Here is an 18,568-nt window from a genome sequence, read left to right as displayed (position 1 = left end):
AGAAAGGAAAAAAAGGAAGATCTTTGTTTATTCCACTTCATGGAGTAAATGCCAACTATGCCAAATGCCACAGGGGGGAGAAATGTTTCTTTAAAAATAAATAAATCATATTCTTGCACATTTCATTGGAGAATGTTGTCACTTTGTCTATCAGGTTAATGACATGTTTTCTTCTAAAGTATCTGAATATCTTTTGCCTTTCTCTAGGGATGTTCTGATACCACAAAGTATTGATACTGGTATCAGTCTTGAAGTGTTGATACTGGCCAGTATCAGCATTGAGTATCAAAACTGAAAATTTTGCTAGCTGCCTCATCATCTTCCAGTTGTTTTTACTGCTGAGAAGGTACTATACTCATTATAATGAAGGCAGAGTTGGCCCAGAGCAGCAATTAATATTTTGTTGCTTACTCCAAGAAATTGAATGCATTGACTCCTGAACTAGAAAGCCCGAATAAGTCAATACTTTAGTTTACACTCATGATGTCTTATGTACAATACACAAAAGAAGCCCCAGATCTATAGCCCTGCTAATGAGTTCTGTGGGTACTACTGTATACGAGATACAGGTGAATAAGAAATTGTCGGTGAAGTGATAAAATGGTGTCTTTACATTAAAAGTTCTTTATTGTGTTCAAATTTTACAAATGTCAGTGCAAGCAAATAATAGCTGGATGGCCGAGTGGTCAACGTGACAGCCTACTGCTCTGGGGACCTGGGATTGAATCTGGACAGGTTGAATAATCCCAGGAATTTTTGGGGGATGATCTGACCAGATATGTCAGCCCCATCCATGACATGGATCTGGCCAAACCCATACTGAGCTTACTAAAAAGAGACCTTCTTCATGCCCACAGGGTGGAAAGAATTAAAAAAAAAAAAAAAAAAAAAAGAAATGCAAACAAGTATTTACAAATTGTGGCACACTTTAAACATCACCAATGGTCCAAGTTAATTACAAAGAAACATACTTCATAATGTTTAACTAAATATTTATTTATAAATAACGCTTGTATTAATTACTTTTACTAAGCATATGTATTATAATAGGACATGTAATAATGTATTTGTAGTAATGTAGTCATCACCAACAGTTAAGTGTTAATACTGTTGAAAATTCTTGTGGATATGTTAGATATATGTCTGATTATAAACAATAGAGTCATCAGAAGTATTTCACCAGTAATTAATTGTCAAAGCCTTTGAAATTTTACTTGATGGATATATTAGTTGTAAGTATGACTATAACATATAATATTGTAAAAATCAGAAGTATTCCTCAATAGTTAAAATATACTATAGTTGTCAGATGTATTCCACTAATAGGTGAATGTAAACTCATTCAAATATCACTCAAGAATGCATTCATTACAAGAGTAATTGTGAACAATCATGTTTTACTTTGTAATAACCTGAATTGTATTTATCTTTATTTTTTAAAAGTATTGTATTATTTTGAGATGTAATACTAAAGAGAAATCACTAAGACAATGTGATTAGAAATGCATTTATATTTGAGAGAGAATAATAATAAATGTGTCAAATGCTAGTGTAATTACTTGATTTGTTGCAATTCTAGACAAATGAAATTTGGAATGGAAGATCTGTACCAAAATCACTCAGTTTATGAATTAAGAAAGAAGTGACAGAATATGCATATATAGATTAAGGAAATAAAATTTGACTTAATACATTTATTGATTTGATTGATCTACACCAGGCTGCTGCACATTTTTACAGCCTGGTGAAGATTTGTGAAACAAGCTGTACTAGAATACTTTGTACTTGATATATTATTAATTTACCCAAATTTATTTAACAAAATATTCAGATATTCATTATAAAAGAAATAGCATTAATCTCTTTTTCAAGCATAATGTTTAAAAAATTTCAGTCTATATTCAAAACATTAACTATTAAATGACAAGAAAAGCATGTCGAAATTAGCCCCATTAACTTTTTTAATAGTAATATAAAACAAATTAATACCATTTCACTGTGTAATTTTCCAATGGACTATTTTCGGTATGGAAATATTAATATCAAATTATTAGAAAAATAAAATAAACTATTTCATGAACAAAATCAATCTCTTTTCTATTCACATATATATCATATCTTAATTTTTTTTTAATGTTAGTTTTGTAGATTTGCACAAGGTCTCATTTTTTTCAAATTGTTCTAACTATTAGAAAATTCTTGAGAATTCCATAATTCTGCATCTGCATGTGTGTAGGAACACCACCAGTAATTCAATGATCTAAAACTTGTGGTTTAATTATGTTTATTTTGGTTGATTACATACAATATTTTCTGATTGGAACATTGGATCCCAACAAGAAAGTTCTAACTATGACAAAGTTTTATAAAACATATTATCCAAAAATAAATGCTTGAAAGATTTTAAGAGTCAGAAATTTTAGATGAAACTTGCTTATCTGGTCATGTTTCCATACTGTTATTTCTAATGTGAAACTTTGTACGTAGAAGAATCACACTTTCTCAGAGTTTTATTAATAAATCATTTTTCTATTAAAACAAAAACATGTACATAAAAATTAAACATATTCAGTGACACCTTGTATTTTGAATGACTCTAACTTTGAATACTGAATTTAACAAAAATTCACATTTTTTTCACTGCACACACAGTGAAAAATGCACTCAAAGTGTAAATTGCATGCATTTTTATATATTTAAAAATTTTTAACAGAGAATCATTTATTTATATTTAAAACATTTTCTTCTATATAAACTGAGTTGCCAAATCATTAGTGACACCATACATACAATGAGTTGGTCCTTCTCTAACTTTAAACACAAACATAATTCTTCTAGACAGATTCTACAAGCTGTTGGAGCTATTGCTCAGGAATATTGGTCTATGCTGAGGTAACAGCAGTCCTTAGTGGTATATGAATGGTGCTGTTTCTAATGGCTTCATATAAATCTTTCCACCTCTTTCCGCAAATGCTTGATGGGGTTGAGATCAGATGACTGAGCTGGCCAATGAAGCAAGTGGAATTCAGAATTGTGTTTGCTGAACCAATTTGAGATTGACCACGATGGAAAGGAGCATTGTCCTGTTGAAAGTGTCCATCTGCATCACTATAGCCATTAATAGGTGCATATGGTTGGCAAAAATACTGACATCACTCTCTGGAAACATCTCTTAATGCCACAGACTGTGTGTGTCTCAGGAAAACATTCTCAGACTATTATTCCACCACCATCAGTTTGTACAGTTGTCACTTGGCAAGATAGGACTTCTGATTTGTGATGCTGGCACCATATTCTAATTTTGCCATCAGCATAGTAGAGAAGGAACGAAGACTTATTGGACCAAGCAATCTTCCTCCACTCATCAAGTGTCCAATTATGATGTTCTTGGACCCATAGTAAGTGACCTTTCCTGTTTTTCTGTAATAGCAAAGGCATCCTTGATGGTCTCCAGCTGTTAAAACCTATTTGGGACAAAGTCTGGCATGTTGTGCATTTTTGTTGTGTTTTGTACTAAGCTACAATCTTGTCTGTTATCTACATTACCTCTTTGATCCATAAGTCTTTTCTGTCCACAGTTGCACTTATTGCTTGACATTTTTGACCCAACAGCCATTCTCTGAACAGCATGAGAAATGCCAAGGATGTTAGCAGTTTCCAAAATATTGAAACTGGATCTTCTTGCTCCCACAAACACATCTCAATTGAAGATGTTTAAATGCTTTTTTTAAACCCATATTCAGGTTAACTATACTGATAAACAGTTATCTTGATACTGAATATGCCTTTTATACATTACTTGTTGCTATTATGTCATCACGTGTCACTAATGGATCCATCCAAGTTAGAGTGAAGGGGTATCTCTAATAATTTGGCCATTCACTGTATATAAAACTGAATTCGCTGTCTTTTGCATGTCACATAAGAACAAATAACAACTCAACAAACCTGATAATATTTAACTATTATATCATCCACTGCCGTAAATAATCGAGCTATAAACGATTAAAGATTATATAATCTTTTTAATCAGGCTATAAACAATTATATAATCTTTAATCGTTTATAGCCTGATTATTTATGGAAGTGGATGATGTAATAGTTTCACATCAGAACAGTTGAAATGATTTCTACAAAACTTTGTACATATATTCAAAATAGACCTGGAAAGCATATAAGCTACTTTCCATTTCCAAAAGTTCAATTTTATGAGATTTCATATAATTTTAATATTGTTTGCAAGAGTAAATAGTTCATACTTGGTTTTCAGGTCTTTTGTATGAATAAGAAGTTTTGCCCAGAGGCCAATAGGTATGAAGTAAACCATGAAATTTTTATACAATAGGCTAATGCTATTTTTATTAACAGGAAAAAGTGGACATCAGTGAAACTGCTCAGCCTGTAAACTGCCAAAATGTATTCAGAACTAAATGTATTATCATTCCCACTTTCACCTGTGTCAGATTGTTAGTGAATCTCTAGAATTTTTTTTTGATGTAAAATTGTTTTTGGTTGAATATATTATAAGTACATATTCTTTTATAATGTATGTGTGTGTTTTTATATGAGTGTATTATCTTTACTTAATATATCATTTTCTTGAGAGAAGCCAGGTACAGTACATCACATGGTTATTTATAATTTACATTTATATCTATAATAATTAGTTCAACAATATAATTACCACATTTTCTTGTTAGGAAATCAGTACATATTATATTGTATGAAAATTAAAGATCTTACCTTTGTACCTTCCACACTGATAATTCTATATAAGTTACGGGTGGAATCATAGAAAAAGCTGACATTGACTGCCTGTGAGCTGGCCGGTACCCAGGAGCGTTTTGTCTTGGGATCAATGTGGAAGACATGAGCTTTGGTAGTAAAGCTGGGCTGTTCCCTAAAGATATTAATAATATATTAATATTCAATTATATAGTATGAATCTGTATTCAGTAATGCTACAATAATAAATTATATCATTATATATTTCTGAATACATCTTATGTTTTAGAGATAACAGATATTCCTAATTATTTTTTACCCATTTACATTTAAAAATTTGTATAACATAATAGAACTTTTTACATCTTGTAGATTGTTTAATATCTAATGACATTTATTTTACATACTTTCATTTTACTAATAAAAATATTAAAAGCCCTAATTAAATTAAATTAAATTTTAATATGTGAAAAACTTGATTTAAAATTCTTTAGTGATGACAGATTTCTAAAAAACAAAGTAACAAAAATGAAATGTTCTATGCCAGACATGAGCAAATGTGGCTCCAAGAGCCGCATGTGGCTCTTTTTGAGTTACATGTGGCTCTCGCTGAAAGTGTTAATTTCTGCTTTTTATTATTATTTTCACAATTTTATTTCCACAATTTTGTGAAAATATGTGTAATATATTTCCAAGTTGGTGCAATAAATTAAATTGACATTTCAAATCTATTTTTTTAAAACAAGTTCTCGACCCAGATGGGGGACACCCTATCTTTCCCTGCCTTACCATACTATCTGCCACAACAGTACAGAACTGTGGCTCCCATGGATTTTGCAAAACCTACATTTCGGCTCCCACTGAACTCTTGCTTGCCTAGCTCTGTTCTATGCAGTAATGAATAGGAAAAAAAAAACAAACAAAAACCAAAGAGTGAGATAAAAAGCAAATTTTTTAGTTATTTACATTCAAGTAAAGTAGTTTACTGTTCCTTAATGAGTTTTTCTCCATTTATATTTATATCTTTTTTATAAATGAGAATTAATAGTATATTTTAATAAAATATTAGCATCATATAATTTTTGTAAAATTGCATTTTGAAATTAAAACTTTATTTTTTGAATTTTATTCTATGTCACATTCCATAACTTAAAAATTGCTATTAAAGACAGTTGAAAACATTTGTTGTTATAACAAATTTGTTAATTTTAACTAGATTACAGGTGTTACCGTATTTTACGGACTATAAGACGCACTTTTTTCTTCGAAAAATTGCCTCCAAAATTCAGGTGCGTCTTATAGTCTGTAGCATCTTACAGGTATTTTTTTTTAAAAAATTGCTTAAAAATTAAGGTGCATCTTATAGTCCGTAAAATACGGTAGTTGATACTTTTATTGTAATCTCATCCAGTTTTGAAGTATCTTTTAAAAACTTTTTCTTCCTGATTCATTTTTATTAAGTAAAAAATATAATTATAAAAATGATATATTTGCATTATATGTATGAATGCATTTATTGTATTTATGCCTATATATTTATACCAAAAATTAATTTTGTTATAATTTATCTCTTCCATACATATAAATAAATGCTTACTGGAGTTGTATAATATCAAGTTAAATAAATGTTAACGTTTTTATTATAGAATTAAACATTATGCTGGACCCGTAAAAGGTGTACATTTATTTAACTCTTCCATACAGTTATTTCAGTCAAATGATTTACTATCTAAATTTTCTTAGTTAACAAATACTGTAAAATATTTCTATAATAATACAATAATATTGTTTCTTTCATTATTTTAGACCAGTAATCTTCAAATTTCTATATTCAAAAAATCTTTCTAAATAATTCAATTTTCATAGAATTATTATTGTTTACCAACATATTTCAGGTTGCGCAGAAATTTCAATATATACACACACATACAGATACAAAATAAACAACAAACATATTGTTATATATATACATACATATACTTATATGTCAGAATGTGTGAATATGTTCTGGAAGTTTTTTAATAATTATGTATAAAATATATAATTGCATGTAGGTCTATACAGAAAAAAGAAAAAAATTTAGTGACATCTGTTATAAAACATCAAAAACTCTTTTCAGATATATTTTCTATATGTTCAAGTCTACACTACGAGGTACAAATTTTAATTTGAGTATGTTATACACTTTTTTTTTTATTCTGCCTGTATAATACAATACTAGCACCACTGAGCATAACTGATAGTGGTAAGATACAATAGAGGGTTATATACAGGGTGCGTGAAAAGTTCTGTCAATTTTTTGAAATACTTCAATGGTATAAAAATACTGTACAAATAAATAAATTCACAAAACTAAACGAACAATAAGTTTTATTTAATGAACAACAATAACAATAAGCAAAAAAATTTATAACAAATGCTCAAAATTGCCTCCTTGAGCTTCAATGCATTTACGTAGTCGCTTGTGAAAAGTTCCAACGATGGTCGTGCATTCTTCCACCAAAATTTCGTCCCAGGCACAAGTCAACGCTACTTTTAGCTGGTCCACGGTGGCGTATTGTGTTCCCAAGATTTTTTGCTCCATTTTTTGCGACCACATCAAGTAGTCCAGAGGGGTAAGATCCGGCGAGTTAAGCAGCCAAACGTCTTTGCCCCAAAAGCCCGAAAACAGCTCTTCACAGATGGTAATTGTTGATTGCGCCAAATGCACCGGTGCCCAGTCTTGTTGAAGCATGAATCCTTCTGGGCCGAAGTGCTGCGAGCCTACAGCTCCAATACGTTGCGTAGGACCTGTTGCTGGTAGATGACGATGTTGATCTTGACATTCCGCTCGATGAAAACCAACAGCGTCTTCCCAGTGGCGCAGATGCCGGCCCACACCATGATTGAGGCCGGAAAATGGCTGTGACCAATGGTTTTTGCAGTGGCAGTCTTCTGTTGCCCCTTCTTGAGCAGCTGTCGATGGTTTTGGCAGTTTTGAAGTGGCTCGAGGGTGAAAATCTTCTCGTCGGTGAAGAGCACCTTGTTCAGGCGACCAGCCGACACATTCGGTGAGCTTTCTCGAGCCTCTTTGCCTTTGTCGCTTCATTTAAGAAGTGGACGTGGGCGATCTTGTAGCTGCGAAATCCCAGCTTCCTCTTGACGATATTACGGACTCGCTCTTCGCTGATTTGGAGCTCCTTGGCCGTTTTGCGCATGGACACCTCCGGATTGTGACGAATCCAGCATCACACCTTGCTAATGTTCTCCGGAGTGGTCGCGGTGGTTGGACGACCGCTCCGAGGATGGTCCACAGTTCTTCCAGTCTCCTTGAAACGTTTCACAATCCTGTAAACAGTCCTTTGTTGGAAACCAGTCGCGCAAACAATGTCGGCTGTCTTCATTCCCAACTTGTGCAACTCGACAACAATGATACGTTCATTTTCACGAGACATAATGTTAGCACAACTAAAAATTAAAAAATGATTAGAGCACTTTCTTGATCAAAATTGCATGTACAATCCAATAAAATCATAAAAAAATAACAAAAAAGCAATGACAAATGCCAAAAACACACAAAAATAAAATTGACAGAACTTTTCACGCACCCTGTACATGGTGTTTGATAAAAATTTCCATAAGCATTGAGCCAAGATGGTGTATATAGTAATTTGAGAGTAGAGTAAACAAGCTTAGGTGAGACAATAAAATTCATACATCAAAATACCCAATAAAACATACGTTTGTTTGTTTTGCAGTGCGAAAGATACAAATATTCAATACATAATACAGAATGAGCATGAGATGAAAATACAATATGAACATGCAGATAGCAGTTTACAGTAAGCATGCAATATGAGTGAGCAAGTCACTGAGGAGGAACTGTGCTGATGATAAAGTACTTCATGATCAAATCTTTGAAGTAGTTGTAGTTTTGTTTTTTGAGTAGATATTTATGTGCATCATGCCAAGTATCCCCATTTTCTTCCATTGATGTCTTTCTAGTTCTAAACTAATGCAGTGAAAGATATAATGTTCGCTTCCATCCAGAATGTTACAAAAGGAGCAGAGGTTCGTTTGTTGTAAATTAAAACAGCTATGGTAAGAGTGAAACCTACCATGTCCGGTTAAAAACTGTGTGACATGGTGATTATTGTTAATCAAGTTATTGTTGATGTACTCACTTATTGCAGGAATAAATTTGTAAGTCAGGTGATTATGATTGTCATTCCATTTGATTTGCCATTCGTTAATAAGATCCTGTTTAAGCATGTTTTTAAATTGTTATATGGGGATTTTAGCATAGGAAATATGAAGATCGTTGCCCTGTGTTGCAGATTTCACTAGCTGATTGGCCATCTTGTTTCCTTTGGTGCCAATAAGAGCTTTTGTCCAATTAAAGGAAACAGAGTTAGGAGAGGTGATTTGTCAAATCTTCCATTGAGTAAAGTGGTTGAAATTATGGACAAAGTACATAACACATTATTGAAAAATAAAAGTAACCTATCTGAAAGGTACAAAAAGCTGCAAGAGGTTCTGGACAAAAACTATCAATTATATCCAATGTTCTACAAGGACAAAAATGTCAAGTGTCACAGACATGGAATTGTGTAAATACATTAAATACTCTTTTCCTAAATATTATGTTGAAATAAGAACATGTCTTATATGCCATAAAATATAGTAATCACTTTAAATTTTTTCACCTCAAAGTAAATAATGTATAAGTGAGAAAAAAGTGTGTAGTATACCAAAAAATATATGATATGTAAGGGAAAAATCATATAAATAAAAAATCTATAACTGAAGTGTTTTAAAACAGAGAAATGGTGCAGAAAGTATTTAATGTATAATTGTGAAAAATGTACTGTTGAGAAATATATAAACAGGGTTTGACTGTAATTAGTTTTAAGAAGGTCAATAAAGAATCCATCTATTCATTTGTTTTTTTGGTTTATTAAGAAAATGATTTTTAACTAATAATTTGAACAATAATTAACTTATAAACACACAGTAAATGAAATTATTTAGGAATCTAGACTACTGAACTAAAAAACTATCAGATACTGCAATAAATAAGGTTTTGCCAAATGTTATTTTAAAATTTTTCTTCTGACCATGTATTTAAGATTTATTTCATTATATGATTAGCAGATAATGATGATTACTCAAATATTTATAAGTAAAAGTCACATTCAGGATTATTTCTATCATATTCATTAATAGTTCAGTAAAATGTTTATAATATTACAAGAAGAGATGCCAAAAATTTATTTATTTCTATTATAAGATATCTTTTCACTACACATGGAAGTATAATCTAAAATTTAATAAAATAAAAATTTATTCATATTTTATTGTTTTGATATTTTAAACCAATGGACTTAAAAATATACAAATATGTAGCATTTATATACTGGCATAAACTGTATAGCCTACATTATATTGAAACTCTTTTCTCATGCACAATTTACATATGTTAAGTCACACAAAAGGTCTGTTTAAAAATTACTTAAACTTTTTAGTTTAGGTAATTTAGTTTTTTTTTGTGAAAAATTCTATTTAAATATAAATATTGTTATTAAATAGAACGTGCTCAGCAAAAAATTAAATAAACAAAATCTAACACCTTATCTTTGCCGAGAAAGTTTAATTTAAAACAAACATTTTCGACCTATTCTATAGGCCATCCTCAGGCTAAATCGAGAAATGGAACAGTTCCGTTCCAGAAGATCGAATACAAATATTTAAATTTCAAAAATTAACAACGGATTAAAAGATGATACATAATAAAGTAATATGGTATAAAATTAAAAAACAAAATAAAAAACAATATAAAAATTAAAAATAAACTCAGAAAAAACTTCTAAATACAAGCATCAACTAAAACTAATGCAGAACCATAAGATAAACATGTAAATTAAGAGTTCCTTGCAGAGTTTTTAACCATATACTTCCAGGCCGATGGAAGGCCCTCTGCAAGGAACTCTTAATTTACATGTTTATCTTATGGTTCTGCATTAGTTTTAGTTGATGCTTGTATTTAAAAGTTTTTTCTAAGTTTATTTTTAATTTTTATTTTGTTTTTTATTTTGTTTTTTAATTTTATACCATATTAGTTTATTATGTATCATCTTTTAATCCGTTGTTAATTTTGTTTTTTAATTTTATACAATATTAGTTTATTACGTATCATCTTTTTATCCGTTGTTAATTTTTGAAATTTAAATATTTGTATTCGATCTTCTGGAATGGAACTGTTCCATTTCTCGATTTAGCCTGAAGATGGCCTATAGAATAGGTCGAAAACGTTTGTTTTAAATTAAACTTTCTCGGCAAAGATATGGTGTTAGATTTTGTTTATAAATATTGTTATTATATCAATTAATAATTCTTATTATTTAAAAGAACTTTACACAATAATTTAATTTAAAAATTCAAATAAACTGAATAATGTGTGTCCAAAAAGTTTAGATAATTTTTATTTATTGTACTTTTTACATCTTTAAACCTTTCAACTACTTAAAAATGTAAAAAATCCATTAAATAAAAATAAGTTCATTCAATTCTTTAAAATATTAAAAGAGGGTGTTATTTTAACAAGTTTCAAGAAGCTCTTTATCTAATATTAATCATGCCAAGAAACAAACAATTCACTGACAGTGATGTGTGGTTTACACTTGGAAAAGAAAAGCAGATGCTACAGTTAATCAAATTGCTAAAGAAATTCATAAGTCTGCCTCAGGAATATATATAGAGATATTGAAAAAGGTGAAAATTGAAAACCTAAACCAAGGCCTGAAAGACCAAATATGAGTATTGAATGTGATGAAAGGAGAATTTTAAAGCTTGATTCAAATTCTACAACATTTATTTGAAAAATTGCAGTAGATTTGGATCAAAGTAAGTAAAAGCACTATTCATAAAATCATCACCAACAATTACTTACAAAAGAATGGCCAAACAACCTCCCTTAAAACCAAAATACATTGAGACAAGGTTATACTGGGCAAGAAAATACGTCTTGGAAAGAACAATAAAAAACTGTAGGTTTAGTGATTGAAAAAAGTAGAATTTAGATGCCATGATGAGCGGAACTTCTATTGATATGATATTAGAAAAGAACCTAAAACATATTTCAGTAGACAACAAAGAGGAAAAAGCATTATGGTTTGGGCAGGATTTGGATATGGTGGGGAAACTTCAATTGCATTTATTTCTGGACAACAAAACTCATAACTTTATCAACAAACTCTTCAATAGTATCTTTAACCTTCTGGAGAACAAATGGTTGGAAATAACTGGATATTTCAGCAAGATAATGTCCCCATTAATGTGTCTCACTCAACTCAAACCTGGTTTACAAAAAATAATGTTATCTCATGAAGCGGCCAGCTAGAAGCCCAGACCTGAACCATATTGAAAATCTTTGGAGCATTATATCTAGATAGTATATGCCAATTGCAAGCAGTATTCATCCATACATGATCTAAAATCTGAAATTGAAAAATGTTGAAATAATTTACCAGATGAAACCATTAAAAATCTTATTTTAACAATAAAAAATAAACTTTTTGAGTTAATTTTATGTAAAGGAAAGTTAATTAAACATTAAACATAAAATGTATTAATTATTTTAAATAAATATTATTGTTTTGTAAAATTACCTAAACTTTTTGGACTTACCTTATATTTAATGAATGAACTTAAATAAACACAGGCACAAAAACTCTTTAACAAGTACATGTGAAAACAAATAGACAGAAAATAGCACAGAACATTTATTAAATAAATAGATAGAAGCACAAGACTTCATTATTAAATGCTTATTGATGTTTTGACTGACTATTGCAAGTTCAGCTTTCATCTGAAAGAACACGAATGCTATTATAAGCAGTGTAAGAAGAAAAGTAATTATAATAGAAAAGATTGAAAATTTTCCTGTGCTGTGAAACACTTCCAATGTCTCTAATACATGATGAACTGTATCATTTATTACTACTCCTTATTGCAAAGGATAATTAAGAAATGCCCATACATAAACTCCCTGTTGAAATACTGTCCATACTTCATGACTTAAACAAACCAGTATTTTTTTTATGTATCAAAAGCAGTTAAACAATTCTTTATTGTATGAACCTTAGTTTGTTACAAGGAGATTAAAATATAACAAAAAACCAAGTTAGTACAAATTAAGAAATTATTATAACAACTTAATACAATACTATCCGGAACCTATAACCAGTGCGTAACACGTATATACTATATATATAGCACGGTTGACAAACGTTTTCGAGCTATCACTCCACTCTTCCTCAGGTCAACTGCAAAGTGATAGCTCAAAAACGTTTGTCAACCACGCTATATATATAGTATATATGTGTTACGCACTGGTTATAGGTTCTGGATAGTACAGTTTTCACCCTGGTGCTGAAATCAGAGGAATTTTCAGCTTAATACAAGTTAGTACAAAATTAAATACTATAATAATCAATTTTTTAAAAATACGATAAATTAATTATATCTTTCCAAGACTTATACCTCATCAAATACTTTTTTCTAGCAAAAGCAGTAAAACATATTTTCCAATATACCAACTTACTGGTACTTGTTCATGTCCATTCAGTATAAGTTTAATATTTGTTAAGATTGAAATAACAATAAAGTACTAGATTTTGTATTAAGTCAAAAAACATGAATTCACTTCTCATCCTAAAATAAAATGTACATTATTATTTCTTAAATGTTTCTTATTTAATAAAAGAAAAAAATAAAATTTGGCAAGCATTTCAATAATATTTCAAAATGTAAATAAAAAAGTAAGATAATTTCTTTTAGTGTACTAACAGAGAGAAGCAAACAGACATTTATTTCCTATCTCTAAATCATCTACTTCTCAAGATATATTTTGAAACAGCAGAAAAATTATGCAATTTATTACATAACAGATTACGTTTATATTAAGAAAAATTTATGAAGTATAAATATTGTGATGTAACATAAAAATATTATCAAGGACATAAATATTTAAAGAATTCAAAATATATATATATATATATTTATTTAAAACTAGTGTAATCTAAATTCATCACAATTATAGCTGGAAAATAAAACATTCGAAAATTATTACATAAATTATATCAAATAATACATAACATGAAATTTAAATCTTTCAAAAGCAATTTAATAAATACCAGTTTGAACATTTATATTTTTTATTTAGAAATATACTCTTTAAATATAAACTTTCATTTAATGGGTTTATCACATAAATATATAATTCAGTATATTGCTAAAATCTGAAATAGCTTATAAAGGATAACATTTTAGTGCAATTATATTATTTAAAAAATAGCATTAAGTTTATAGGTATTTAGAAAATTATTAATATCCTTATTATAAATATAGAATATTAACCAGACATTTTCTATATTATATAAATATATTAAAATTTAAAATATTTTTATTTAAAGTTCAATATTAAAATTTCATTATTTTAGAACGATAAAATATGTGTGGTGATATTATAAGAAATATAGACGTCTAAAATATCAGGAAGCTGAAAGTTAGATAATGCTGTACAAAGCCTTGACTCCAAAAACAGATATGTTTATTTTTAAAAGAAAAATAGGTTATCTAATATATTATTCTAAAAAGTATTATTAGTTCCTAACATAAATTTTGATCAATACAAAAAATATGAAAGGTGGAAACTTACTGCATATATTCTAGAGGACAAATCGACATAAATTGTTGAAAAGTAAAGGATAGCTGTAGAGCAATATATCATAAAATTATTCTCCGCTATACACATTTAAAGAAAACTGCTGACGTCTAATCGAATATTCGATAGGAAAATTTATTCTGTATAATAATCGAGCTCTCAAATATATTTAACTTTCTCTTCCTAAACTAAATAATTTATTATTACATTAATTTTCAATTTACTAAAATATCAAATTACTTAACTATTAAAATAAAATTACGTATTAAAATGTATAAATATTTCAGTGAAATAATTAATTATAAAATATTCAAAAGTTTTACAAAATATTTGACACAATATGAAAAGTTTTTAATTGAGATAGTAACCTATTGTAAATTAAAACAAAATTAAAAAAGTTAATTACATTAATATTAAGTTTTTAAGATAAGTTATTATATGCTTTCTAACGATCGTATTCGTATTTATTCAAACAAACAAAATAAGTCATGGTGTATTCGATTTGAAACATTAAGAAAAACGGTTATTAACGTAACCTATGTTCCAAAATGGCGGCTCGTTTCTGATTCCAGCAAATAGAAGAAAGGAAACTACTAATAATTTGGTTAGTAATAATTATGGTAATTTATTAGAATAGGTTAGGTTAGGTTAGAATATGCGTCCCCGCTGTTTCCTTTCTTCTATTTGCTGGAATCAGAGACGAGCCGCCATTTTGGAACCATAGCTAACATTAACCAGAAAAAAAAGTAAAACATATTTCTTTCCAAAATATTCAAGTAACTCTCATTAAATTTTAATACAACTATTTGCTTAACTTAATGTTACAAACTTTCAAACAAAATACAGCGCAGAAATACAGGTATTACAAAAGTCTAAAAAGAAAAAAACTCCAAAAAAAAATCTCGTAAAAGTTTTTAAAAGTAAGATTTACTTATAAAAAAAATCTTAAATATTATAATTATCATCAAGCTGCATTAATGTAATAAATGATAATTTTCTGTTCTTGTTTTTTAAGTTTTAATAGAAAAAAAGCCATCCCATAAATACTTTAATCGATCTAAATTTAATTGTTATAATTAACAAAATAAGACTTCATTAAAACTAATAATTATGGCAACTACTTAACAATTAAAACAGGATTACAATATTTTTAATGCTGATAAGATTATATCAGTCCTATCACTAATATTCTAAAGCATCTATTTATCTCAAAAAGAACGAAAATATAATTGAAATAAAGAAGAAAATCTTACACAGAAAATTAAAATATTAAGTATGCAAAGTGATTTAATACACAGTTGCAAACAATAAAAAGTATTTTAGATAATAAGAGCGATGACTAAAAATATAGTATATTACGTTTTAGCGAGGAGGAAAAATATATTTTACAGCATATCCACGTTTTATTAGTCTAATATATTTCCTAAATCAAAACCAAGTCAAATTTTTTATGAAATTTTAACTATTCACTAACTGCAAAGTTTGGGTTATATTTTGGAATTGCTTAGCTTTAACATAAAAAAAGTAAAAAATAAAATAAAATAAAAATTTCATCACTCTTACAAGTTATTGTCTTCGAAAATTATATTATTATTATTTTTTTTTATTCAAAAAACTTATTTTTGGTTGAATAAATATTTAAAAGGTTATCGTTTAAAAATATCAATTTTCCACGGTTTACAATAGCACATTGTCATCAGGCACCTAAAATGAGGATTATTTTCAATGAACAAATTTTTCCAGAACAAATCATACATATAAATTTTCTTCACGTTATAAAATATATATTAAAATTATTAGATACGGTCTTCCAAAACCTATACATATTTTAACAGAAAAGTTTTTCTATTAAAATAGTTTAATAAATGTATTTGTTTTTTAATTATTTCATTCTTTTTCAAAATAAAAGTGCTTCCTGAAATATTAAAAACAAATGAAGCTTTTGTATAAGATAATGTCATAATTGAGAGACGGTAATTTATTGAAAGTCACACTAAAAGAACAGGAAGTTGAAGAAAAATCTGTAAATTAAATTATTAAACTGACAATATTTCGGAGTTTGAGGAAATTTGTTTTTCATGCATTTTTAAATCTTGCATATTTTTAATAAAAAGAAGATAGACATAAATTATTTTAATGTTCGCACGGGGATACAATTTATGTTAAAGGAAAAAAATAAAGGTTAAAAATATACACCGTGAAAGCATATACGTCTCATCGTAGTGTAAAGACAAAGCTATTAAAAAATAAAAAGTGGAAAACGATGTAAAAAATATATCTTTCTTTTTTAACGTAAATGATGGTAATGAACTTTTTCATAAGTAGTAATAAAAAATAAAATTCTTTAAAACAAATATTCGAGAGGAAAGTTCAAAACTGTACAAACAGATTACTGGCAAACATAAAAATAGCACATTTTTTTAAATGAAATTTTTATCGCTTTCAACGCATCAGCACAGATTCATTATCATCACGAATGCTCACTTAACATATTTGACCAATTTTATTTTTGTTTATGTTGCTGTAAAAGTACTTTTCCGTCTAACATACATAAACAGAAAAATCGGAGCACTATTATATAGAGACCGGCATTTTTAATCCAGAGATGAAAAATCTTCCAAGAATGAAAATGTTATAACAACCGAGAAAATAGTATAAATATAATAAATAATTTATAGATGATTTATATGAACGATATTAGAGGAGACGTGACATAAATGAAAATTGCACAAATTAATATTTTAATATCTCGCTAGATGGCGTGTGGAATCGAAAGACAAAGTAAATCAATATCAGTTAACATATTTCTTTTATAGAAATCAGATATTAATATTTCATAATTTCAATAAGTACCTCTACCTGAAACTTAAATTTATTCTTGGATATAATTCATACATTAGAAAGAATGAAAGTCCATTTCGCATCTAATTTAATACTTCGGTAAATATGACTAAGGAAGAATATTAAACACGTGTTTTCACAATCTAGAAAATGATATATTGCAAGAAGGTTATTATTATTTTAATTTATTTTACTTTTTAAAACTCTTAATCATCCTACCATAGATGATTTTGAATACATTATTTAAATAAAACTCAACTTGTACGAAATTGATAAAAACAGCAATGTTCAGTAACAATATATAAACCTTTCTAAATTGTTCTTATTGTAATATTACTTTTATTTATAAAAATACTGAAAATAGAATGACTTTATCAATAAAAAATTCAAATCCTTAAGATAAAGATCTTACAGATTTAAATTTTTTTAATGATTCCCAACACTTACATTTACAATTAAACAATCATCACAATAAAATCATAATTAAACACAGTGTTATAATTTATTATAATATTTATTTTAACAAATGTTACAATAAATATCATAATAATTGTAAGCAGTTATCCATTATAACCATTTCGTATAGTAAGGAAAAATGAGGGGGAGAAAACAGATGTGATCTAAATTAATTTAAACATTAAAAAAAATTATAATATTACAAGACCATTTTTATAAACTGTAAAATTCATTTTAGAAAAATATAGAAAATACTATCTCGTTTCGACACACGCACAAAAAAGTTTAAACTGTTTTTATCTTCGTCTACCATTTTGAAATATACCGCTTATAGGCATATGACACGAGTATTTATGAACTAAGCGATATTATAATGTGAATAAATTATTAATTTTATAATAAATAAATAAAGTTTAAAATATTCAATGGAGCCAAAAATTTCAAATATATATATATAGTGATGAAGTGAAGATTAATTCATTTTTAGTATCTAGCAAAAAACACATTTCGGTATTGTTTCAATACATAAAACTACATTTTAGTTTTATATATTGAAAACATTAATTTGTTAATGTACTTTTCATATATTTCATTTTTTTAAATTATATTTCACATTTTCAACTTCAATAATATGACAGAAAATGCTTGAATATTATCGATATTTTTAATTAAAATAAACTAAAGCAAGCTGTTTTAAATAATTACAATTTCAAACGAGATATATAAAATTTAAAGTGAATGTAATAACAAAATTATGAAAAATAGTTCAATAACAATAACAGAACTAACGACAATGGTAATGTATCATAATATGAAGATATAAAAATGTTTGATTTTTAAATA

At 28.1% G+C, this 18,568-nt stretch overlaps 2 protein-coding genes across 8 annotated transcripts in view; one reads left to right on the top strand and one right to left on the bottom strand.

Annotated features, from left to right (window-relative positions):
* The window catches only part of LOC136970811 (uncharacterized), a 424,253-nt gene that overhangs the window by 2,576 nt on the left and 403,109 nt on the right, over positions 1–18,568 (top strand). The window lies entirely within an intron of this gene.
* The window catches only part of LOC136970808 (homer protein homolog 2-like), a 248,638-nt gene that overhangs the window by 143,777 nt on the left and 86,293 nt on the right, over positions 1–18,568 (bottom strand). For 6 of the 7 annotated variants that reach the window (XM_067265275.1, XM_067265273.1, XM_067265278.1 and 3 more), the window contains exon 2: positions 4,744–4,900. In XM_067265275.1, coding sequence (XP_067121376.1) covers positions 4,744–4,900 — 157 coding nt within the window. Of the gene's footprint in view, positions 1–4,743; positions 4,901–14,422; positions 14,587–18,568 lie in introns of those variants that run through there. The other variant, XM_067265274.1, reaches the window with a different exon arrangement.

This window comes from Centruroides vittatus, unplaced genomic scaffold (assembly GCF_030686945.1).
Source record: "Centruroides vittatus isolate TY-2023 unplaced genomic scaffold, ASM3068694v2 contig_2190, whole genome shotgun sequence".
Taxonomy (NCBI): Eukaryota; Metazoa; Arthropoda; class Arachnida; order Scorpiones; family Buthidae; genus Centruroides; species Centruroides vittatus.
This window is presented reverse-complemented; position numbering and strand designations above follow the sequence as displayed.